General features: G+C 43.1%; 1 protein-coding gene across 5 annotated transcripts in view; it reads left to right on the plus strand.

Annotated features, from left to right (window-relative positions):
• The window catches only part of ccdc186 (coiled-coil domain-containing protein 186), a 120,342-nt gene that overhangs the window by 22,048 nt on the left and 71,319 nt on the right, over positions 1–26,975 (plus strand). For 3 of the 5 annotated variants that reach the window (XM_038821392.1, XM_038821390.1, XM_038821391.1), the window contains exons 1-2: positions 11,603–12,327; positions 26,113–26,239. In XM_038821392.1, the coding sequence (XP_038677320.1) occupies positions 11,603–12,327; positions 26,113–26,239 (852 nt within the window). Of the gene's footprint in view, positions 1–9,180; positions 9,303–11,579; positions 12,328–26,112; positions 26,240–26,975 lie in introns of those variants that run through there. The other 2 variants (XM_038821389.1, XM_038821388.1) reach the window with 2 other exon arrangements.

Here is a 26,975-nt window from a genome sequence, read left to right on the forward strand (position 1 = left end):
CTTTTCCTGAGCTAGTGCGCCAGCGTTCTGCTTGCCGTTTTCCCATACTCATAAATCGGCCTGCCACTACTTTTTAATAGGTGTTTAATATATTTAAAGAAGCTTTAACTATCAATCAACTTGGCAACGATAGTCACATTCCATTTTGCACTTCTCATTACATCTTTCATATCATTTTGTTGCTCGATTTCCACTTCCTGTTATATTGACGGCATCTGTTTGACAGGTTTACTTAACAACACAACTGAAGCATTTGCTGTTTTGGGGATATGTGCTAATGGTTTTATGTTGGTCTATAACTTTTGAATACTCGCACAAGATGTTTACTCATCAGCACTTCAGCCCTGTCAGTTTATTTCTCAATCATTAGAGGTTTGCCTGACTTAAATATGAAGCCCTAGCTTGTGATAGTCCCTTCTCTTCCTCAAACATAATGATATTATGGTCACTAGTGGGAAGATGTACCCTTGCTGTCAGAGTGTTGGCTGAATCTGGTTTATTTCTTGTCACTTAATCTGATATGTCAAAATATATTCTAGAAAACTCCTGAATATATCCTTGCTTTTACGACATGAGATAATCTGCTTTGCCCAGTCTGAATAGTTTAATTTCCTATTATAATTACATTCTTTTTGCTACGTTTTCCTAAACTCAGTATTTGTGTATTGCAGGCACAGTGGTTAGCACTGTTGCTTCACAGTACCAGGGACGGGTACGATTCCCGGCTTGGGTCACTGTGCGGAGTCTGCATGTTCTCCCCGTGTCTGCGTGGGTTTCCTCCGGGTACTTCGGTTTCCCCTCTCCGTCCAAAAATGTGCAGGTTAGGTGACTTAGACATTCTGAATTCTTCCTCCGTGTACCCGGAGCGTATTTGCGACACTAATAAAGATTTTTATTGTTATTATTATTATTATTATTATTATTATTATTATTATTACTATCAGGGCTTTTCAGGCAACTCTGAACAAAGCCGTACTACTTTTCTGGCTCATTACTTTTATCTATGGTATTTGCACTCTGATTTATTGAATCCCTTTGTTTCTATGGCGATGGCGGTGTGTCTTTTATCACTGTTGCTACTATTCTTCTATATTCTTCCTATAGCCGAGAATATTCAGCTCCAAATCATGCCCCACTTACAACTCATTTTCTGTAAAAGCTGCTCCCATCATATCCTTTAAGCTGATCTTGTGTTTCTAGCTTGTTTGCTTTATTTGTTATGCTATGCGCTCAAACTCTACCGCATTAAACATGAACTCCCTCCACCACTGATACTCAGTGGCAGTGTCTTCCAAACGCACAGCCTCTGCTGTCCAAAAGACCAAAAGCAGCAGGTGCATGGGACACCATCACCTGCAAGTTCCCCTCCAAGCCGCACGCTACCTTGGCTTGGAGCCATATCACCGCTGGGTGAAAATGCTGGAATTTCCTTCCTGACAGCTGATTCACCTCCTTTGTAAGCAGTCCCTTGGGATTAAGGATGACTTTCTTCAGTTTGGTTCAGTGGTTAGCATTGCTGCCTCACCGCGCCAGGGACCCAGACTTTGACCGTTGATCATCTGTATGAAGTTGTATGTTCTCCCCGTGTCGGCGTGGGTTTCCTCCGGGTGATCTGGTTTCCTCCCACAGTGCAAAGATGTGCGGTTTAGGTGGATTAGCCATGTTAAATTGTCCCTTAGTGTCCAAAAAAAGTTAGGTCGGGATAGGGTGGGTGCGTGGCACTGAGTGGGGAATTCCTTTGGAGGATCGGTGCAGACTCGATGGGCCGAATGACTGGCTTCTGCACTGTAGGGATTCTATGATTCTAACTGTGGTTTGATGGGCTTTGAAATGACTGCTGAGCCCAATACGCGATTTTCAGACTTGTTTGAGATGAGCAGTGCTTGAAGGGCTGGGTAGATGGGCTATTTGGAGGTTTGTGTGAACCTCTGATGCATCAACTTCACCTCTGCATGTTCCCTATAAAGTTTATTTGTGCTTAGTGCCCTCCTGAATAAGTCTTTGTCTTTTGGTCATTTACAAGCCAGGGTCTCATGAGGCAGCTACTAAGTTTGACCTCTTGAGGGATACATGGAAGACATCGCTAAAGCATTTCCATTTGTTTTTTTTTAAGGAGTTTCCTGTTGCGACAGAATTCAAAATTGAGCAATTGCTTTGGGAGTCTGGTGTTAAGCAGGCATAGGTCACATCACGTCCCGCCCAGTGGAGCTAGCTTTGAGTGACTAGTGCAACAGAAATGTTGTGTGTCGACACTACATGGACTGCAGCAATCCAAGAAGGTGGCTCACCACCACCTCCTCGAGGGTAATTGGTGATGGGCAGCCAATACAAGCGTAGCCAGCAATGTTCACATTCTGTAACAGATTAAAAGAGCCAGTCAAAAAAAATGGGATGCGGGCAGCTGGACATAGTTGAGCAGGCTGGGGTTAGTTACCATCGAGGAACCTATGCAAAATTGTACAAAGCATAAAAAGTGAGCTGTTTTGTCCTGGATAGTGTTGAGCTTCTTGAGTGTTGTTGGAGCTACAGGGAACTGGAGGAAGTATCCCATCACACTCTTGACTTCTGCCATGTAGATGGTAGGCTGGCTTTCGGGAGTCAGGAGCTAAATTACCCCTGCAGAATTCCCCACCTCTGATCTACTTTTCTAGCCGCAGTATTAATATGGCTTGTTCAGTAATCTCCAGAATGTTAATAGTGAGAGGATGTTGATAGTGGGGGATTCATCCATGGTAATACCGTTAAATGTCATGGGGAGATTGTTAGATTCTCTCTTGTTGTAGATGGTCATTGCCTGGCACTTGTGTGATGTGTGGAGGCCTTGTGGTGCGGTGGTAGCCCCCTCCCATTGGACCAGAAGCTCCAGGTTCCAAGGCCAGGACCTGTTGGCCACAGAAGGAGCATTCACGGTAGCATGGTGGTTAGCATCAATGCTTCACAGCGCCAGGGTCCCAGGTTCGATTCCCGGCTGGGTCACTGTCTGTGTGGAGTCTGCACGTCCTCCCCGTGTGTGCGTGGGTTTCCTCCGGGTGCTCCGGTTTCCTCCCACAGTCCAAAGATGTGCGGGTTAGGTGGATTGGCCATGCTAAATTGCCCGTAGTGTAAGGTTAATGGGGGGATTGTTGGGTTACGGGTATACAGGTTACGTGGGTTTAAGTAGGGTGATCATTGCTCGGCACAACATCGAGGGCCGAAGGGCCTGTTCTGTGCTGTACTGTTCTATGTTCTATGTTCAACATGGTTCAATGGGCTGATAATCAGCTCGGTAGTCCTTCCACCACTTTCCCCACTATTCCCCAAAGGATAAAAAAAAATACATGTGAAGATATGCTAACAACAACTTGTGTGATGTGAATGTTACTTGCCATTATTGCCACTTCAGGAATGGTCTCCTTCTACACTGTAAATTCAATTATTATTAGGCCAGGTCTGAGTGTTGCTAAATCTTGCTACATAGGCGTATGGAATTCTTAAGTATCTGAGGAGTCACAAATAGTGCTGAATATTGTGCAATCATCTGTGAACATCTGCACGGACCTTATGATGGAAAGAAACTAATTGATGAAGCAACTGAAGATGATTGGGCCTGAGTCACTACCCTGAAGAACTCTGCAGTGCAGTTCTGCGACTAAGATGATTGACCTTGCATAAGCACAAGCAGTTTCTTTGTACTAGGTATGACTCCAGCCAGTGTGGATTTTCCCCTTGCAGCTGCATAACTGGTTTAAACATATTTTTCCCTTTGTCTCCTTACGCTTTCCACATGGACATGGTGACAGTTGATCCCTTTTGCACAACCTTCTTTAACCTCAAAATCAGTCCTATTATCCCAAGAATCTGATGCCCACTTCTCTACAACATCCTTCTTGCCACATACTTACAATACTCAACTTTTTCTCCCTGCCTGGTCCTATGTTTGACCTTAGGAATGGTCCAAAGATTATTATCCTGGATATTTTCCTTCATCTAAAATTTAACTCTTTGAAATCTCTCTGCAGCAGCTTGGGTCTGCTCCTAGCCATGTTTCTGGCTTCTGCTTGAAGCAGAACCTCCTGTTGCATGTGCTCCTATTCCTCAATTATTTCTACTTCTCTGTAATAAACCCTGGGATCTGGGAAGCAAGATAATATTCAGGACTCGGATACCAGCTGTAAAATGAATTGTCTAGTTTCTAACAATCACAGCTTCTCTGTTACTATCTGTATTTTATCCCCAATGCCAGCCACTTGCTCCTCAGTTCCTTGAAGTAGCTCACATGTCTAGAGGAGACATTCTGTTCCACAAATTATTCACTTTCTGCCTGCACCTATTAACTGTCTGTCAGTGGTCATTTTGCCTACCACTTCACTGCTCCTATCAGTCTCTCAGGTGGTTTGCACTCTGAAATATTTTCACAAAAGTAGCTTCCTCGCTAATGTTCAGAAAAAAATGGATTATTGTGGCTTTCACCATGAAAAAGAAGGCAACTGACTTAGCTGCCAGAAATTATATATCCTATTGACACCGTAATCAAATTATTTGTCTCTGATTCTATCAATGTTGAACAGAAAACTTTAACTTGGCATCCATTTTTGTCTGATTGCATTCTATGAACTACCTTGGTATATTTTTCTGCGTGGAAGGTGTTGTGCAAAGACAAGTTGTTAATTTCTGTCTTTTCATAATTCAGCCCACTGTTTCATGCAACTAAATCAAATTGTGTCTTAATTCTTAAATGACATCTCTGCCAGGTTATAGCACTCAATACAATGTTGTTAGTCTAGATTTTGTGCTCAAGTCTCTGACATGGAGCTTGACCCCAGAGGCTTTTGGTTTAAGTGAGTGTTGTCAACGAAACAACCTATCTTAAACACATGCTATCTTAGAATTAGTGTGGATTTTAAACTAAAGGATGTACATAAGCAAAAGTACATGCCTGAAACTGGACTTTAGATAGTAGCTGATATCACATCAAGCGATTCAGAATCAGATTAGTAACTTTAATGATGTATACATTTAGCGTGAATCTTAACCTTGGATTATAGTGTTAACTTTTATAACAAGTATATTTCGTTGTCATGCAAGAGTTGATTGAAGCACCTGGATCATTGATTTCCTTCGACAAAAGCTTTAAAAATAAATCTTTGTACAATGTATGCATTGAGATTTATCTGTGCAAATTTCTAATCTCAGATAAAGTAAAGAGATGCTCTTAGCTGTCAAGATATTGTTGAGTCCTTCCCTTTGTTCCCATTTCTTTAAAAAAAAAAATTATATTTGGTCTGTGCACTCATAATCAGAATGTGCCTTTAAGTGGCAGACTTAAGGTGAGGCCGCCTGCTCGTCAGGACAGTGTGTTCGATGATTTGTTTTTTTTAGGAAAGGAGAAAACCGACTCGTTGGCACCGAGTGAATCTTAAGAACCAATTTTTGAGGAAGTCGATTGGCTAGCTGGCAACCTGTGGGTTGGCCAGGGACAGTATTCTGGCTGACATCAGTCAGTCCCTGTGTGATACTTCTGAGGGAGCTGAGTCAGAAGTGATTAGATCTTGAACGAAGAAAGAAATCTGTCCCTCACCCGCTACTCATGTAAAGAACTGCTTTATTGTTCTAAAACCATTGAGTGCCTGGCTCATCTTTACTATATATTTTAAATGATCTTGAATCTTTTTTTAAAATTTAGAGTACCCATTTCATTTTTTCCAATTAAGGAACAATTTAACATGGCCAATCCACCTAGCCTGCACTTCTTTGGGTTGTGGAAACCCACGCAAACACTGGGCAAATGTGCAAACTCCACACAGGCAGTGATCCATAACCGGGATTGAACCTGGGACCTCGGCGCCGTGAAGCAGCAGCGCTAACCACTGTGCCTGATCTTGAATTTTACAAAGCAAGTAGTCAGCCATGCCAGGCAAAACCATCTCAAGCCTAGAAGGAAGAAGCATCAAAATGAAAGCTTGAACTCCTGAGACCCAAACTATGAAAACCATACTAGTGCATCAGAGATCCTTTTATGTTATCATTATTTTCTTCCCTCCACCACTTGTTGGGAAAGGGGTATTAGGAAGTCAGTTACATTTTTGTCAATTTAATTATATTACTGTTAAATAATAACAGGTTTTTTGTTTTAAATTTAGAAATCTGGTAACTGCAGTTTATTGGGCTCTGCCAAGGTCCTCGAGTATTTTAAAAATAACATCTAATTTTACTTGTGTCGCACCTCCGGGTCAAGTGAGGCTGGAATTGGCCATGCCCTGGCCCAGGAGATTGTGACCGTATTGAGAAAAATAAACTTTCACCGTTACTATGTTTGCACAGTTTTTAAATGATTACCAGAAAATACACAGGAGATTATTCAAAGACAAAAGGATTTGCTGTTTCAGATTCAGTGCTGATGAAGGACAGCGGCCCAAAATGATATTATCTAACTTTTTTCAGTGTCGCAAATGCTGGTTGACATACTGTGTACTTTCTGTATTTTCTATTGTTATTTAAGAGAGCCTGAACAGATTTGCAGTGCAATGGCATGAGGTGACTTTTTATGATGGGTTATGGGTGAGCATAGATTAGAACAGTACAGCACAGAACAGGCCCTTCGGCCCTCGATGTTGTGCCGAGCAATGATCATCCTACTCAAGCCCACGTATCCACCCTATACCAGTAACCCAACAACCCCCATTAACCTTATATTATTTAGGACACTAAGGGCAATTTAGCCTGGCCAATCCACCTAACCCGCACATCTTTGGACTGTGGGAGGAAACCGGAGCACCCGGAGGAAACCCACGCACACACGGGGAGGACGTGCAGACTCCGCACAGACAGTGACCCAGCCGGGAATCGAACCTGGGACCCTGGAGCTGTGAAGCATTTATGCTAACCACCATGCTACCGTGCTGCCCCAAGATAAATTGGTACAAGTGTAAAAGAAAGATCTGTAAATGATTTTGAATAACAAACGTTTGCAATGGAAATGAATCACTTCCCTTTATAGATCTGTTTCCTTCCCTCAAAGTCTTAAATTGGGATAAGTCTGTTAATGCAATTTTCTGTTTGGGTTAAAATAAGCATAAGCTTGTGTAACTATTGCTTCCGGCAGTGACTTTGCAAGCCCCAGGCTTTTTTCTCCATCCACTCTGTTGTTTGCTAAGTCATTAGGCCTCGGAAGCATTAAGTTAGCAGATAGTTAAGATTGCAGCTTACAATCTTTGAATTTTGCACATTTAAACATATTAAATATGTTGCTAAGTGATGGGACATTTATGGTAGAAATGGATGAGTTACCAGCAGAGTTGTGAATCTTTGGAATTCTCCACCCCAGCGGACCGTGGAATTTCGGTCGCCAAGTATGTTTAAAGTCCAGATCGACAGATTTCTAAATGTCAGTGATGTGTGGGGAAAGCCATTGAAATGGATAGTCAGCCCTGATCGTACTGAATGCACAGCAGGCTTGATGGGCTGAATAGGCTACTCCTGCTCCTATGTTCCTGTGGCTGTTCTATGTTCAGTTAATGTTAAGGTGATTGTAGGAAGTTGTAGGGGAGATGTCAGAGGTAGGTTTGTCAGGGGTACGTCATGGGGCTGGTTTAGCGCAGGGCTAAATAGCTGGCTTTTAAAGCTGACCAAGGCAGCCCAGCAGCGCGGGTTCAATTCCCGTACCAGCCTCCCCGATCAGGCGCCGGAATGTGGCGACTAGGGGCTTTTCACAGTAACTTCATTTGAAGCCTACTTGTGACAATCAGCGATTTTCATTTCATTTTTGTTCATTTCATGTTCCATACAGAGCGGTGGGTGCGTGGAATGCGCTGCCAGCAGAGGTGGTGGAGTCAGAGTCATTAGGGACATTTAAGTGACTCTTGGACAGGCACATGAACAGCAGTAAATTGAAGGGGTTGTAGGTTAGCTTGATCTTAGATGGGGATAAGTGGCCGAAGAACAGGTTCTATGTTGCTAAGTACGATACCCATTCTGTGTTTGAAACTGATTTTGTTTTCTTCATGTTGCTCTTAGTGTTTGCAGAAATTCATCATTCTGTGTATTTTGCTACTGCAGAACTATATATTGCTCTTACAGCAAAAGAACATTATTATCCTCAGAACAAACTGGTGCCTAAAATTTCATGTTTTTATTCCATCCTGAAGCCTTCATCTCACACCCACTTTAGGCCCTCCTTAAAGTCTACCTACATAGAACATAGAACAGTACAGCACAGAACAGGCCCTTCGGCCCTCGATGTTGTGCCGAGCAATGATCACCCTACTCAAGCCTAACGTATCCACCCTATGCCATTAAAAAAACACCCCCCACCATTAACCTTACTTTGACACTAAGGGCAATTTAGCGTGGCCAATCCACCTAACCCGCACATCTTTGGACTGTGGGAGGAAACCGGAGCACCCGGAGGAAACCCACGCACACACGGGGAGGACGTGCAGACTCCGCACAGACAGTGACCCAGCCGGGAATTGAACCTGGGACCCTGGAGCTGTGAAGCATTTATGCTAACCACCATGCTACCGTGCTGTAGGGCCAAATCTTTTTTTAATCATCTTCTGTCCTGATATCTCCTTATATAGGCATCTAAGTCGTGAAAAGGTGATAAAAGGAGGAGTAGTAGCCAATTCGGGACCTAAAAGGGGACTTGCACACGGGGACAGGGGACATGGCTGTGGTATTAAAAGAATACTCCGCATCCATCTTTACCAAGGAAGTAAATGCTATCGTGGAATGGTGACAGTCAAGGACATTCTGTCCCTGAAAGGATTCAAAATTGATGAGGAGGAAGTGTTGAATTGACTGTTGGTACTGAAAGTTGCAATGCATCCAAGGATATTAAAGGACATAAGAACAGAAATTGCAGCGGTGCTGGTCATAATCTTCCAGTCACCTCTAGGCTCAGGGAAGGTGCCAGCGGGACAGGAGATTTGCAAATGTTGGGCCCTTGTTCAAAAATGGTTATAAGGGTGGCCCCAGCAATTGCAGGCCAGTCAGTTTATCATCAGTAGTGGGCAAGCTTCTAGAAACAATTATTTGGGATAGAATTAGTAGTCACGTAGGAAAATGTGGGTTATGAGGGAAGAGCAGTATAGATTTCTAAAGAGGAAATCCTGTTTAATTAACTTTCTGGAGTTTTTAAAGAAGGCAACAAAAGGGGTTGATGGCTGTAATGCTGTTGATGTGGTGTTCTTTGACTTTCAGACGGCGTGAGAGAAGTTACAGCTCATGGAATAAAAGGGACAGTAGCAATGTGGACACAAAGCTGGCTGAATAATAGAAAGCAGAAAGTAATGGCCAGTGGATATTTTTTGGACTGGAGGAAGGTTTGTAGTGATGTTCCCGAGGGATCAGTATTGGGACCCTTGCTTTTCTTGATATTTATTAATCTTGGTGTGTAGGGGACAGTTTTAAAGTTTGGGAATGATGCAAAACTTTGAAGTATTGTAAACTGCGAAGACAACAGTGTGGAAGTTCAAGAGTTAACAGACAAGTTGGCAGAGTGGACAGATATGGCAAATTGAGTTCAATGTGCAGAACTATGAGATGATGCATTTAGATAGCAAGACCATGCGGAGGCTATATACAATAAAGCGTAAATTTCCAAAAGGGGGCGCAGGAGCAGAGTGACCTGTGTGTATATGTGCATAGATCATTGAAGATGATCGGACAGGTGGAGAGAGCAGATAATAAAGGTGATAGTATTCTGGGCTTTATTAATGGGGCATAGCGTACAGGAGTAAGGAGGTTATGCTGAATGTGTACAAGACATTAGTTAGACCTCATCCGGAATATTGTGTACAGTTCTGGGTGCCATACTATAGGAAGGATGTGAACGCATTGAAGAGTGTGCAGGAAAGGTTTGCAAGAATGCTTCCAGGGATGAGAAACTTCAGTTGTGAGGATAGATTGGAGAGGTTGGAACTGTTCTTCTTGGAGTTAAGGCAGCTGAGATGAGATTTGATAGTGATGTTCAAAGTAATGAGGGGGCTGGACAGAGTAGATAGGGAGAAACTTTTAAAAGGCTCAACAGCGAGAGGGCACAGATTTAAGGTAATTTGTAAAAGAAGTAAATGTGATGTGAGTAAAAGCTTTTTCACATGAGTGGTTTGGATCTGGAATGCACTGCCTGGAAGTGCGGTAGATGCAGGTTCAATTGAAGATTACTTGAATAGACACCATACAGAGGGTTGCAGGGAAATTACACTAAGCAATAATCGGCTTGGAGAGCCGATGCAAACACGATGGGCCAAATGGCTCTGTAACAATTCTGTGAGATAGCTCGTTGTTTAGAAACGCATCTGTGAAACACTTTGAGACATAAATGCAAGTTGTTCCATTAATGCATTTTTATGCATGCAATGCAATTACTTGATTCAAGTGAAGGAGCGTTTTGAACTTTTTCTTAACTTTTTCTAGACTTTTTGGGGCTGTTATAAAGGTGAATATGTTAATCCACACAAGTATTTGTTAGCTTGCTTATTTACTGAATGTCATATTTTAAAAGGAAGATTTCTATTTCTGTGCCTAATATTATCAGCTTCTATTTCTGTGCCTAATATTATCAGCCTATGTTTGGTGTTGCCCTGGGATTAAATTGGATGGATTTGCAATTGGAAATGTAGGAATTAATTTTGTACAGATGCCAATGACCCCAAAGGCGGGATCAAACCTTGGCCGTCTTGGGGAGCCCTGACGAGGTTCTGTGGTAATCAGGTAATTAATGACCTGCTGCCTTGCTCCCATCTCCCAAGAGCTGCTGCCAATTTGGGGGGCTGGCAGTTCTTTGGTCTCAGCAGCCCCACCAAGAGTGGTGGATATTTCTGAGTCTGCATTCAGTCAGGGTTGCTAATAACAGGAGGAACGTGTGTTGGTGTTAGTGGGCCAGTCAGGCAGGCCTCGATGAGGGGACTTGGGGATGGTGGGGGTTGCTGGGTGGCTGCTGAAGGTAATGGGGTTATTTCTGCAGGATTGATCCTTGCTGCCAGGCTGCCCTTTGTGGGTGACAAATTGCCCACATGGGGGCTACTAGTTTTTACTGGGCAGTCTTGCCAGGCAACACAGGGCACACCTTTAATTAGTAGAATGCCAGAAACAACTAAAAGAGGCCTGTAAGCACTTGAGGGCATTGATTTTCCTCTGGCAGTAAAGCATTTCCCCACCATTCCCACCACTGATACAGTTTCATTGGGAAAACGAAGGATACTCCGCCATTCTATGAGCCCTCACTTCCCAACCTATTCCCGAGAGCCCCTTAAATTCTGCCCATTCTGTCTTTGCACAGTTAATTATTTGAATGACTGCACTGCTCCATTCAATATTTTCATAACTTTCATCTCCATGGTTTTCTAATTATAAAAGACTAGTTTATCACTTTAAGAATGGCTTTCATTGTGTATGTTACAAATATTGCATTTTTTGCACTTAAAACAAGTCATGATGTGAAGCTATTTATTGTGAGGTCTATTTATATTTATGGAACACCCTATCATAGAGGAAAGCAGCTGTGTGGGAAAATAATCTTTCATTTCCAATACATTATTTAGTCCACACATGTGTGATCTTGTCTTTTCAACATATCCATTTTGTGTTTATTGTTGCAGGATAAATATTTGAATGACCAAGAATGGAACAACATCCAAATGATCAGGTTGCTGGGCAGGTCACTGAGCAGCTGCCGAGCAGTGATAATGAAGTACTTTTGTTGGTGATTGATGATGCCACAAATGAAGAAGTTATTAATGGTGGCACTGTAGCAGAAACTGATGCGTTAAATGACGCATGTGTCGAGTCGGAGACTGATTCAAAAACCAAAGCACTGGAAGTGGATATAAATGCAGAATGTGAACATGGAACTGCTGAGGCCCAATTGAAAATGCAAGAAGTTGAACAGGGTACAAATAACTTGGCAGACCATGGTGGCAGTGGAGAACCCTGTGCTCTGATAGCATTCAAAAGTGGTACGGGAAAAGGGTCAGAAAGTAAGCCAGAGGCTAGCGACTGTATAGAACTTACTCGAACTGTCGATCAAACATCTTGTGCTACATCAGAGACATCAAAGCAGGCAGAGCCTACTGATTGGACCAAATGTACACCGTACCCCTCTACCAAATTTAATGCTTCAAGCCCTTTTGATACAAAAATAACCAAGGACCTGATGTCCAGGATGGAGCACGAATCTTCTCAGGATGCATTGTTGGATGAGCTAGAATCAGAGTTTAACGTTTTTTCAACAGAATCCCCCGTGAGCTGCAATTTACCCAATGGAATTACAAAAGAAAGCAGTGCTGTAGTCCTACTGAATGAGTCAATACAAAGTAAATGTCTTCAACAAGAAAAGAAAATAAAGAAGTAAGTGTTAATAACTACGGTTCTTAAAATGGTTTTGCCAATATGAATGTATACAATAATTCAGAAGATGTTTAAGCATTCGTGTCATTGTATAGAACAGTGGATGCTGCATCTACGTGGGCATGTTTTAATGACAGATACTTTCCATCGGTTCAGTGCCAAAGACCTTTCGTGCAAGTGAGCTGCCATTGTCTGTGAAGCATTGTGTACCTTTTTGCCTGCCCAGTATCCAAACAATTGTAGTGAGTTAAAGGATCAAACAGAAACGAGCGTCAACACAATTGTTTATTAGATATATATAGTGATTTCTGTGAATTCAGCAAGTAGTTTAAGAAAGCCACACTGACACTGTTGTAGACTACAAATGCTTTCTCTCTGGGATTTTGTTAACAAAATAATAGGGAACCAGTGGAAGGCACAGCACTCTGGTGGTCATGTTGCTGGACCAATAATCCAAAGGCTTGGATGAATAATGCCGAGACGGTGACTTTAAAACACATTATGCCAGCTTGAAAACTTGAGTTGAGTTTTTGAAAATAAGTCTGAAATTAACAGTAAAGTGAATTAGAAGCTCTTGAATTATTGTAAAAATCTGTATGGTTGACGACAATGTCCTTTTAGGGAAGGAAATCTTTCCTCGTTACCTGGCCTGACCCATATGGGAATTCAGTTGTGTACTAACATGGTTGATTTTGTAACTTCCCTTTGAAGTGCCTTGCAGCTTCAAGAACGTGGTCCATTATCACCACTCGAGGCATCTAGGGATGGACAATAAATTCTGGAAATGGATTTACAGTAACTTTTTTTAACTGTTCCTCAGTTTCTCAATGTAGAAAATTTACATATCCAGTCAAGACAAATAGGCTGGTCTTGACCAGAACAATATTTGGTGATTAGCTGCTTCGCTTACAAAGAGTATCATGCCCAGCTTGCTATCTAATTACTTTGTAAGGAATGCTAACTTGGCATGTGTCAGGCTGAAATATATTTCAAAAATATGTTGGGCTAAATTTAAATGTAGACATCGGGTAGGGGGCAAAGTCAAATGTGTAGTAATACTTTTAACTGAACTGAATGGTTTAGTCCCTTCTGGTTTAGTCCCTATTCCAAACACTTTGGAAATAATGCATACCTGTTGCTGCTGGAGGTGGTTTATGCTGGACTTTATGTCGTGCATCTGTCATGGAGGTGGTATCTCATCTGGGTTGGAAGAAAACGTAGTGGTATATGTGACATTTATTAGGAAGTTTACAAGTTGGTTCTCGTGCCATGAACCTACTTGCGATAAGAACCTAAGAAGGTTTGCATATATGCTGGGACAAGGAAAGTAGGCTTATAATTATAGACCTGAGTGGTGCCCAAGTATTTACAGCCTCTTTTTTTTTCAAATGGATAGGGATTTAAAAAAGTAGTTGAAGCAGAGGAAGAAGCAATTGGAATTATCAATGGTTGGGAGTGGACAGAGTTGAGTGCCCAAGGAATTGGTATTGAGGCCATAACCTGTGTTCATGTTGATTTTTCTTTTTAAAAAGTGCAATTCATAAACATTTTGAATAAGGAATCACAGAAGAACTGCAAATGTTTTAAGTCAGCAGAATAATGGCGGGTGGATTGCATGGCAGTCAAGTGGTATCCATGGAATGATCAAATCAGCAGAAGAATAAGAGACGGGAGTTACCTCATTCTTAGACATATTGAATGACACTGTCTGGGTCTGTTGGATGGCCATATTCTTAGATGACCTGACCTAAGTGCTTTATTGCTGATCGATGCATATAATGGATTGCCCAAATACACATTCCAACCTGCAAATGCAACTAATCTTGTTCAAATCCCATAGAGATTTTGTGATGTTAAATACAATTAAACTCTAACCTTGTTACAGTGAATCATAACTCGGTGTCAAATGCCCTGTCTACTAGCAACCACACCGTAGCTCTCTGCTACTTGAATAGTGAGAAAAATGAATTATTAGAAAGGAAAGAAATCATTTAAGTAAGTTGATCGTAACTTTTGAACTGTGTGCATGTAATATATATATGCTAAAAAATTAGCTTCAACTTTGAAAATCTCCAAGAGGGAATCTATTAAAAGGAAGACGAGATTAACTGTGTATTTAGCAATTGTTTTTCAAAAACCGTTTGAAAAAATATGTTTTATTAATGAGACAAATACGTTGTTTCTGGAGGTTTAATTAATACAGTGGTAATATGACATTTATTATATTCTTACTGTTGTTTTGGAATTTCACGATTGGGGCGATGTGGCGGGTGAGGGTAAGGTGGAGAACGAGTATTTCAAGGCTGACTCTTCAGTACAGGACTGAGCGGGTACTCTTGGAGGTGTAAATTTTTGGTTCAGATGTTAAACTGTGGTCCTGTCGATCCTCACATGTGGACAGAAAAGATCCCCATGGAACTACTTTGATCAAGAGCAGGGGAGTTATCCCTAGTGTCCTGGCCAGAATTTATCCCTTCGTCACCATTATTATTAAATGTTAAGTAATGGGTGAAGAGACATTCCAATTAGTTGTCTCATTTATGTTAAGTATCCAATAATTGACACTAATATGTAAAGGGGCTTCAGGTGGCCTTTGTGGTCGGTGATGTGATGTTAGAGTTTTGTGCAGAGTCTGTTGAAGTAAATTAAAAGTATTTATGCAAAAGGAGAAGAACCATTGACTCTTTATACAACAGCAGCTAAATGTATAACAAATGGTAGCAGAGGATGGTTGCTGTGCAAATGTGACTGGTTGAAAGATACAATTTTTCCAGACAAAACCAAGGAGTGAGTGAGAAAAAGAAAAAAAACAAAGATATATGGCTGAATCTAGGATAAAGATGGCTGGATATGACTTGCCCCCCCATCCCCTTATTTTCTGAAAGGGGGTTGTCCGACCAATGGAGAAGTACAGTAGTTATGTGGACTAAGGTAACTGCCTTGGGAAAGAGAAAACAAGGTATGACATTAGCTCTTTACCTTATGATAGTAAAATCCGAAGCAAAGTGTCTTCTGAGCTGGAATTGGCAGAGTTAGACTCGGAAGGTTGGGAGACTCTATTACGTTACATGGATAAGATTTATAAAAAGGATGACTTGCGTTTGGAGCATGATTGGATTTTGATAGGTTCTGGAAAATAGAGGATTTCTCCATTGAAGACTATACTGGAATTTGGCAGACTATATAAAAGGCTGCAGAAACACAACCTAGAATTTCCACAGTCTGTGTTAGCCTTCAAATTACTTGATTGTGCTAGAGTGAGCAACATGGATAGGCTCCTGGTTTTGACAGGAGTTCAGTTTGCAGATAAGGGTACCTTATTCGATCAGATGACAGAAGCTTTAAAAAGGTTTCTGGGGAAACATTTGATTCCGATGGTTCTGATGACCCAAATAGGTCAGCCTGCAATAAAGCAGAATATGGAAGATACACTATTCAAAGGATGGCAAAATCGTATGGCTACAAACAGGTTCCAAGACGATAAAAGGAGATCGGGACCCGGAAAGTATGAAGACAGAAACCCAGTTTGAACCTACAATAGGAAGATGAACCCTAGAAATGCCCAGGGTATGATAAATCAATGTTTTCAATGTGATTCTCAATACCATTATGCTTTCAACTGCCCAACACATTATAATAGTGTTTGAAGTGACACATGACATGGAAGAGTCAGAAGAGGAAAAAGATAGTGATCAGAAAGAAGCCATTGTCCTATTAACAAGCAGTTTTACGCTGGCAATGAGGGTTTTTGGTTGCAGAATCCTTCAATTGTGCTGTATTGGACAGTGGCTGCACATCTACTGTGTGTGGAATTGACTGGTTAAAATGTTACCTGGACTCCTTGAATGCTGAAAATCGTAACAAGGTTAAGGAATTTGAAAGTTCCACAAGTTTCAGGTTTGGGGATGATAATACTCTGAAGTCGCTGAAAAGAGTGGTGATCCCTTGCAATATTGCCGGAGTGAATCATTTCATTAGCACGGATGTTGTATCCAGTGAGATATCTTTGCTTCTGAGCAGACCGTCAATGAAGAAAGCACACATGAAGCTGGATATGGAACAGGATAAGGCAACAGTTTTTGGAAAGACGGTGGACTTACAATTTACACAGTCGGGACACTCTTGTATTCCATTACTGACAAATAATATTTCAAGTACAGTTGTTAAGGATGTGTTAATTGCACTTGAAAATGGGACTTTAGCTGATAAGCTTGTTGTATTAAAACTGCATAGGCAATTTACGCATCTGTCTCTTCAGAGGCTGAAAAATTTATTAAAGGATGCACGGGTAAGGGATGAAGACTATGCTAAGCTAATAGAACAGGATCGTGATCGCTGTGAAGTTTGTAGGAAGTGCAGAAGGACACCAGCACAACCGATAGTAACCCTACCTTTGGCCAATGATTTTTTTTTTTAAATTTTATTGAAAAATTTTGTATATATAACAATGAACCGCAATAAAATACCAACAATAACAATAATGATAACAGTCATAAACATTCGCCCATCCTTAATGAACAACAAAACATATTTACAACTTAAATTAACACAATATTAAGTTAAATAACCATAGAAAAAAAAAGAAACAATAAAGAACACCCCCCCCCCCCCCCCCCCCCCCCCCCCATTGACCAAGATACCTATCTTTAAGCCAGAAAGTCCAGAAAAGGCTGCCACCGTTTATAGAACCCTTGTACTGATCCTCTCAGGGCAAATTTGACCCTCTCCAATTTTATAAATCCCGCCATGTCACTGATCCAGGTCTCCACACTTGGGGGCCTCGCATCTTTCCACTGCAGCAAGATCCTCCGCCGGGCTACTAGGGACGTAAAGGCCAGAACACCGGCCTCTTTCGCCTCCTGCACTCCCGGCTCCGCCGCAACTCCAAAAATCGCGAGTCCCCAACCTGGTTTGACCCTGGATCCAACCACCCTCGACACCGTCCCCGCCACCCCCTTCCAGAATTCTTCCAGTGCTGGGCATGCCCAGAACATATGGGCATGATTCGCTGGACTCCCCGAACACCTGGTGCACCTGTCCTCACCCGTCCTCACCCCCAAAGAACCTACTTATCCGAGTCACAGACAAAAAGGGCCCAAAGCAGCACCTTAAATTGGATGAGACTAAGCCTCGCACATGAAGAGGAAGAGTTAACTCTCTCCAAGGCATCCGCCCAAGTCCCGTCCTCTATCTGCTCCCCTAGTTCCCCCTCCCATTTAGCCTTCAGCTCCTCCACTGACGACTCCTCCACCTCCTGCATTACCTTATAAATGTCAGACACCTTCCCCTCTCCGACCCACAACACCGAAAGCACTTTGTCCATCGCCCCCCGCGAGGGCAGCAAAAGGAACTCCTCTACCTGTCGCCTAGCAAATGCCTTTACCTGCAAGTATCTGAACATGTTCCCTTGGGGGAGCCCAAATTTATCTTCCAGTTCCCCCAGGTCCGCAAACCTCCCGCCAATAAACAGATCCCTCAATTTACTGATGCCCACCCTTTGCAACCCCCTAAATCCCCCATCAGTGTTCCCCGGGATGAACCGATGATTTCCACCTAATGATGCCTCCATCGTGTCCCCCCTGTTTCCCCCCTATGCCGTCTCCACTGTCCCCAGATTCTTGGGGTCGCTGCCACCACCGGGCTCATGGTATACCTCTTAGGAGAGAGCGGCAACGGCGCCGTTACCAGGGCACCCAGGCTCGTACCTCTACAAGACGCCATCTCTATTATTTTGCACGCCGCCCCCCCCCCCCCCCCCCCCTTCCATCACCCATTTACGCACCATTGACACATTGGCCACCCAATAGTACCCCAAAAGGTTGGGCAGCGCCAGTCCGCCTCTATCCCTCCCTCGCTCCAGGAAAACCCTCTTCACTCACGGAGTCCCATGTGCCCACACAAAGCTCAAAATACTGCTAGTCACCCTCCTAAAGAAGGCCGTGGGGATGAAGATGGGCAGGCACTGAAAGAGGAACAAGAACCTCGGAAGCACCGTCATTTTGACGGACTGCACCCTCCCTGCCAACGACAATGGCAGCATGTACCACCTCTTGAACTCCTCCTCCATCTGACCCACAAGCCTGGTGAAATTATGCTTGTGTAGAGTCTCCCAGTCCCTGGCCACCTGCACCCCCAGGTACCTAAAACTCTCCCCCGCCCTCCTAAGCGGGAGCCTACCAATTTCCTCCTCCTGGTCCCCAGGGTGCACCACAAACACCTCACTCTTGCTTCGATTTAGTTTATAGCCTGAAAAGGTCCCAAACTCAGCTAGCAGCTCCATCACCCCCGGCATCCCTCCCACCGGGTCCGCCACATACAGTAGCAGGTCATCGGCATACAACGACACCCTATGTTCCTCCCCACCCCGCACCAAACCCCTCCACCTCCCTGAATCCCTCAACGCCATTGCCAACGGTCCGATTGCCAATGCAAACAACAAGGGGGACAGGGGGCAACCCTGCCTGGTCCCTCGGTAAAGCCGGAAGTACTCCGACCTCCTCCCATTCGTGGCCACACATGCCATCGGGGCCTCATATAGCAGCCTCACCCATCTAATAAATCCTTCACCAAATCCAAACCTCCCCAACACCTCCCATAAGTACCCCCACTCCACTCTATCGAAGGCCTTCTCCGCATCCAGCGCCACCACTATCTCAGCCTCCCCCTCAATCGCCGGCATCATGATGACATTCAACAACCTCCACACATTCGTGTTCAGCTGCCTTCCCTTAACAAAACCTGTCTGGTCCTCGTGTACAATCCCTGGCACACAGTCCTCTATCCTGGTGGCCAGGATCTTTGTCAGCACCTTGGCATCCACATTAAGGAGAGATATGGGCCTGTATGAACCACACTGCTGGGGGTCCTTGTTCCTCTTTAAGATTAAAGAAATCAGCGCCCGCAACATCGTCGGGGGCAAAGTCCCCCCTTCCCACGCCTCATTAAGTTTCCGCACCAGCAAGGGGCCCACTAGGTCCACAAACTTTTTATAAAACTCCACCGGGAACCCTTCCGGCCCCGGCGCCTTCCCTGACTGCATCTGCCCGATCCCCGTAACCAGCTCCTCCAGCTCAATCGGCGCCCCCAACCCCTCCACCTGCTCCTCCTGCACCTTCGGGAAAGATAGCCCGTCGAGAAAACTCTCCATTCCCCTCCTCTCCCCCGTTGGCTCCGACCGGTACAGTTCCCCGTAAAAGTCCTTGAAGACTTCATTCACCTCTACCCCCTTCCGCACCACATTCCCACTCTTATCTCTCACTCCAGCAATTTCCCTAGCCGCATCCCGCTTGCGGAGCTGATGAGCCAGCATCCTACTCTCCTTTTCACCATGTTCATACACTGCCCCTTGTGCCTTCCTCCACTGTGCCTCCGCCTTTCTAGTGGTTAGCAAATCAAATTTAGCCTGTAGGCTGCGCCTCTCCCCCAACAATCCCTCCTCTGGTGCCTCCGCGTACCTCCTATCTACCTCCAGCATCTTCCCCACCAGTCTATCCCTCTCACTCCTCTCCCTGTGTGCCCGGATGGATATCAGCTCCCCGCGAATCACTGCCTTCAGGGCTTCCCAGACCATCCCCACCCAGACCTCCCCCATATCATTCACCTCGAGGTATCCCTCAATACTTGCCCGGACCCTCCTGCACACCACCTCCTCCGCCAACAACCCCACATCCAACCGCCACAACGGGCGCTGGTCCCTCACCTCCCCCATCTCCAACTCCATCCAATGCGGAGCGAGGTCGGAGATTGCAATGGCCGAATATTCGGCCTCCTCCACTCTCTGAATCAGTCCCCTACTCACCACGAAGAAGTCCATCCGAGAATAAACCCTATGTACATGGGAGAAGAAAGAGTACTCCTGTGCCCTCGGCCTCACAAACCTCCATGGGTCCACCCCTCCCATCTGGTCTATAAACCCCCTCAGCACCCTGGTCGCCGCCGGCCTCCTACCCGTCCTTGAACTGGACCGATCCAGTGAAGGATCCAACACCGTATTGAAGTCCCCCCCCCCCCCCCATAATCAGACCTCCCGCCTCTAGATCCGGGACACGTCCCAGCGTACGCCTCATAAAGCCCACATCATCCCAATTTGGGGCATACATACTAGCAAGTACCACCTTCTCTCCCTGTAGCCTGCCCCTTACCATAACAAACCTACACCCCTTATCCGCCACCACCTCAGATGGCTCAAACGACACATTTTTCCCCACCAGAATCGCTACTCCCCGGTTCTTCACATCCAACCCGGAGTGGAAAACCTGCCCCACCCACCCCTTCCTCAGACGGACCTGGTCCGCCACCTTCAGGTGGGTCTCCTGAAGCATTGCCTTGGCCAGGGGTTTTAACAACATGGTGGCTATGGACCTTAAGATCTGGGATAAAGCCAATAATATATTAATTTCACAATTTGTGGAATTAGCAACCAGATTTAGTCGATCAACGATTGTACAAAGTAATAAAGAGAGTAATTCTGGATCAAATTGTGGAAAATTTCTCTGAAAGAATTCGCAGAGCTTTGAGACATAATGTACAGCCATCAAATACCGTTTTTCAGCAAGGATACATGGTATACAATAAGAGAGACAATTTTAATGAATGGAAAAGCCCAGGGAAGATCATACGCATTGATGGCAAAACAATTATTTTGCAATATGGCAATCAAACTGTTATGGTACATTCATCAAGGATAATAGGTACAGATTACAAATTTTCAAATTTAGACAGAGCAGACAGACATGACGAGGAACCAGGGTAATCTGGTACGCACGTGTTACAGAACTGTGAGTACCGGTTAACTGATATAGACAGGGTTTCTGTAGAAGCGCACAACACTTCTGATGATGTAGAACAGGCCATTTTTCCGCAAGGACAACTGCCAAACGTTGGTACAAAAGTGGCATACTTGCCTGAAGGGTCTAGTCAATGGCAGGATGCAACTGTTATTAGTAGAGCTGGGAAGGCCACTGGAAAGTATAAACATTTGTTGAATGTACAGCATTCAGAGAAGAGAGTCAAGACAATGGATTGGGAACACAAAGTTCAAAAATGGAGGGCACAGAAACGCAGTGCCAGTTCAGATAGTGAACAGGTCTGCAGGAAAAGGTCGAGAACTATTGAAAGGACATCCCACAGCAGAAGGGAAAGATCAAGCAGTAGCAGTACAGAACAAGATACCAGGCGGGAGAGGGGAAGTAGTTTATCAAGGTCTCGGAGCATGATTAAGACTACAAATACTAATAGGAATAGAAGTCCACATGCACTTGAGATTTTGGTGGCTTCCAATTAGTCAAATGAAAAGGTTATCGAAGTTGCCAAACAGCAAGAACTGTATAGTTGGAGTGAATTTGGGGTATACACGGAAGTACCGGATATGGGACAAAGAACTCTATCCCACAGATGGATTTGCACGGAAAAGGTTCTTCCGGGTGGAACGTATAGGCAAAGGCCAGGCTTGTGTCAAGAGGATTTGAAGAAAACTAAAAAAAGTTCAGGAGTTAAGGGTGGATTCACCTATGGCAGAAAAGGTTACTTTAAAGATCTTCTTGGCTCTATTAGCCACAAAGGCATGGGAATGCAAATCTATAGATATAAAGCTGCCTCCTTACAGGAGCATCAGCTCCAGAGAAACCTTTTTCTCCGTCCTCCTAAAGAGGCAACTAACACCGAAGGGGCACTCTGGAAGTTGAACAAATGTGTGTATGGATTAAATGATGTGTCTAGAGTCTGGTATTTTTCGGTTAAGGTCAGTTTTGATAAAGTTAGGGTGTTGCCAGTTGAAAGTAGATCCGGCAATGTTTTACTGGCACTATAAAGGAAATCTTTCTGGCATCTTTATGATGCATGTCGATGATTTTTTGTGGGGTGGGACTAGTGATTTAGAAGCTAGTGATTTGTAATTTCTGGTTTGAGGAAAGAATTCAGGATTGGAAGTCAGGCTTCCAGTGCATTTAAAAATATTGGACTGGAAATCGGACAGACTAAGATCGGGGCATCTTTACGTCAGCAATCTTATTTGGAAAGCATCAGCCCAATAGCAATTAGCCGTGACCAGGTTGCACAAAAAGACGCAATGGTTTCAAAGATGGAAAAAGAGCAATTGCGAAGTTTAATTGGGCAACTGAATTGGTTAGGTAGACAGACTAGACCGGACGTGAGTTTTGATGTCTTAGAGTTGAGTACAAAAATGAATGATCCCAAAGTGGAAGACATAATAAGAGCAAATAAAGCGTTGGTCAAACTAAAAATGCAGGAGTGTGTTTTGAGGTTCCCGGTTTTAGGTGACCGTAGGCACTTGAAACTCATAGTTTATAGTGATGCGTCCTATGCAAATTTATTTGATGGGGTTTCAAGTGCAGGAGATTTTATAATTTTCCTTTTGGGGAACAATGGTAAATGTGCCCTCTTGTGTGAGGAAACAAAGAAAATAAGGAGAGTGGTCAAAAGCACTTTGGCTGCTGAGACGTTAAGAGGAGGTGGATATGGCCTTGTGTACCTCAGATATTGACAGAAATTTTGGGATTAGGGGATTTGGGTAATACTTATTGAATGTCATAGTGACAATAAATCCTTGTGGGACAATGTGCACTCTACAAAAAGTGTCAATGAAAAATGGTTAAGGATAGACATCGTGAGTTTGAAGCAGTTGTTGGACAGAGGGAAAATAGCAAGCATTAAATGTGTTGACAGTAGCTATCAATTATCAGACTGTTTTACAAAAAGCGGGGCTAGCTCACAAACTTTTGGATATTGTTAATGAAGGGCGCCTGTTTCTGTGACTGTTTTTTCATCTTCCAGAAATGAAAAAAAAGGGGAAATTGAGTGTGTTTTTGAGTTTCTTATAATTTTGTTTTCACCTAATTATTATTTTTTTCTCCCAAGGAAGGGGGGAAGGGGAGACTGTTAAGTAATGGGGTAAGAGGCATTCCAATTAGTTGGCTCATTTATGTTGAGTATTCAATATTTGACACTGGTATGTAAAGGGGCTTCAGGTGACCTTTGTGGCAGGTGATGTGCAGAGTCTGTGAAGTAAATTACAGGTGTTTGTGGAAAAGGAGCAAAACCGTTGACTTTTTGCACAACAGCAGCTAAACGTATGACATTAAAGAATCATAAATAGATCACCACTACATTGATGTTTGTCAGATGTTCTTCTGTGTAAATTGGCTGCCAGGTTTCTCACATTACAACTGTGACTGCTCTCACAATGTACTTCAGTGGCATTGAGACATTTGGTCATCTTGAAAACTGTTATTGAAGGACTGGGGGTTAGATTACTTTAGAGTAGGAGGTTAATAAAGGTGGGACCTGTAAGGGAGGGAGACGGTTTTTGCACTATGTTTATAGATTCATGTACATTGTTTATTCTGTTGTTGTCGTAAAACCAAAAATACCTGAAAATGTTTATTTAAAATAAGGGTGAAAAAAAAGAAAATGTAAGTGCAAGTTTTTATTTCTGTTCTCTCCAATGCATTATCATTTCCGTAAAATATCATGTCAAAGCATTTCAGCCAATGCATTATGTTTGAAGTGTACTTACTGTAATATAGGCAAATACGACAGTACATTTCGACACAACAGAGTTCCATAATTCTGGAATAAGTAACAGTCTGTTTTGTAGCATTGTATTGAGTGAAGACTGTTAACCAGTACACTTGAAATGATTGTCTTCAGTTTTTTCCATCCAGCTAAGCAGGAAGCATTTCTTTTAATGTTTCATCAGAAAGCTGGCACCACCAACAATGTAGCACTATGCTAAAGTGTCAGGTGAGGTTATGTCCTCCGGTCAATAGTCAAACTTGATCCTGCAAACCTCTGACTGATGTAAAATGTTGCCAATTGAGCCAAACTGAAGCTTGGGTTGAAGCGATAACCTGAAAGTTGTTCAAAAATGAACGAAACCACACATAGCTGGGGCTGGAAACCACATCCTCTCATGCAGCAATGCTCCTTTTTTATCTTCAAAATGCTTCACCCGAAGCAGGTAGTGCATTCAAGCGCAGATTCAATACAGTAATGACACTATAAATGGAAATTGTTAATTTAATGTGTGCAATAGGTGACTGTAATTTCTGCTCCATGAATAATGTAATGTGCAATGTATCTGAGAGTTACTGAATTCCGTTTTAATAGTCCCTTACCCAACTGCATCACAGAAATCCCATTTTGATTTTAGCTTCATTCTGTGGAGATTATCTTGATGATGTTGTAACATTAGTAGAATACTAATATATAGATTCAGATTCAATTTGAAATTACTCAGCCTTTTTTTTTTAAATGGGCAGCTTTGATGTAACAGATGGTGCGAAAATGCAACTGGTAATCCTGCAGTATATGGGGCAAACGGTCTTAATTATGAACAATATCATTGCATACAAAAAGCTTCATTAACAATAATGAGGGCAGCAAGATGCTTAGCACTGCTGCCTTATAGCACCAGGGACCCGGATTCAATTCCGGCCTTGGGTGTGTCTGTGTGGAGTTTGTACTTTCTCCCCGTGTCTGCGTGGGTTACTCAGGGTGCTCCAGTTTCCTCCCACAGTCCAAATATGTGCAGGTTAAGTGGGTTGGCTATCAAATTGTTGCGTAGTGTCCAAAGAGGTACAGGTTGGGTGGGTCCTGGTAATAGGGCCCAGGGTGCTCTGTCAGAGGGTCGGTGCAGATTTGATGGGCCGATTGTTATCTTTCTGCACTGTAGGAATTCTATGGTTCTGCGTTACTGCACACTAAAAGGTCACTTGCTTGTTTTCACGAGCAATTTGGTCAGTTCCTCACCAAATATGAATAACAAAATTAGATTTTGTCTTGCAAGTATTCGTATTTTTTTTAAGCACAATCAGTCCCTTCTTTGTTAATTGAAGCTGAGGGCCACAAGGGAGCAACATGGGAATGGGGAGAAAATGGCTTGGGATAAACAATTACTTTGTAGAGGTTGTACGTAATTTCTGGGACATCCATATTTCTCCACTCCAGAGAAAGTGATTTTTTTTCCTTCTGGGTGATCGTATTCCATTTTAGATTTTTAAGATATAAATGTATACACATGCATGAAGTTTAATATGTTCCATGTAAAACCTTCCCCACAGTGCCTGTGGTGAAGCTCATGACATTTTGGTCTATTAAGACAGTACACAACCAAAAGTCAGTTGATTTAAGTTTGACTGTGAAAATGCAGTCTCTGTTACTCTGAGAAACCGAAGTTTTATCCTATTTCACGGCAAAAAAAATTTTTTTTAAATCCAACTCTTTGGTTGTATCGTAACCATCTTTATACAAAGTTTGTCTGTGATAACTGACCTCACACCTGCTTTCTGTGCCTCTTGAAATTTAATTGGGAATGCAGTGATAGTTGTGCAAAACAACAAATGGGAAGTGTTTATTTTCAACCAAGCTTTATTTAACGTTTCGCAAACGTAGAGGAGTCTAGAACCAGAGGGCATAGGTTTAAGGTGAGAGGGGAGAGACACAAAGAGACCAGAGGGGAAATCATTTCACACACAGGGTAGTAAGCATCTGGAATGAGCTGTCAGAGGCAGTGGTAGAAGTGGGTACAATTTTTTCCTTTTTAAAAAAAAAAGTTAGACAGTTACATGGGCAGGGTGGGTATCGAGGGATATGGACCAAATGCAGGCAAGTGGGACTAGCTTAAGATAGAAACTGGGCGGCATGGACAAGCTGGGCCGAATGGCCTGTTTCCATGCTGTAAACATCTATGACTATAATATGAATAAATTAATGCAGTTACTCTGAAACATTTGTTTTTCTCATGTTCATTGTGATTTAACTGTGCAGACTGATGGAAGAAAACAGAAAACATCAGGAAATGATTGTGGAAATCTGTGCAGAGAAAGACAACTTAAAAGATGAATTGAAAAAGCGTTCCGAAACAGAAAAGCAACATATCAGCTCTATAAAACAGGTAAGTTATCAGAGTGTAAACTCAGTACTGTAACAGAACTGGTTTTGATCAGTGTAAATTACTGCATAATGTGGGTACATTTAGTTCAACTTTTCTACTTCTTGCATACTATTTACAGTACAAAGGGTTAATAATTGACCTACTGCAATACTGCTCCATTGTGATGAAACACATTGAAACCAACTTGGTAACTTGTGCTTTTGTTTCTTGAATTTCTGTTCATTTTGTCCTTTCTGGGAAGGGTTTCTGCTTCTGCTGGTCATTTTTCATTTGACATAACTAGGCAAAGAACTTGTGTTCCTCACGTAGAGCAGGGATGCACTGAAAGCCGATGGGCATAATCAACCAAATGTTCACAATTGACTCTTTTTTCAAAACTCATCTTTATGGCTCGCCTTATTTTGAGATTGTTTTTGGCAAACTCTTAAAGTCGATCAAATCCTTTGTGGGAAGCTGCCCTCTATGGGAAGTGATTCAAATTTCAGACTGCATGTCAGAGAGACAATTTCATGCCTTAATGAACCATAGGAGTTGAAAATTGAAAAAAAAACAAGCAATTGGGTCTTCCATATTGTATCAGCTCTTTACAAGACTGATCAAGCACAGTCAGCACGGTGGCGCAGTGGGATAGCACTGCAGCCTCACGGCGCCAAGGTCCCAGATTCAATCCTAGTCCTGGGTCACGGTGCTATGTCTTTTCGTCCGACGTCATTTCGTCCAACGACACTTCGTCCAC

The sequence above is a fragment of the Scyliorhinus canicula genome, chromosome 16 (genome assembly GCF_902713615.1).
Source record: "Scyliorhinus canicula chromosome 16, sScyCan1.1, whole genome shotgun sequence".
Classification (NCBI taxonomy): domain Eukaryota; kingdom Metazoa; phylum Chordata; class Chondrichthyes; order Carcharhiniformes; family Scyliorhinidae; genus Scyliorhinus; species Scyliorhinus canicula.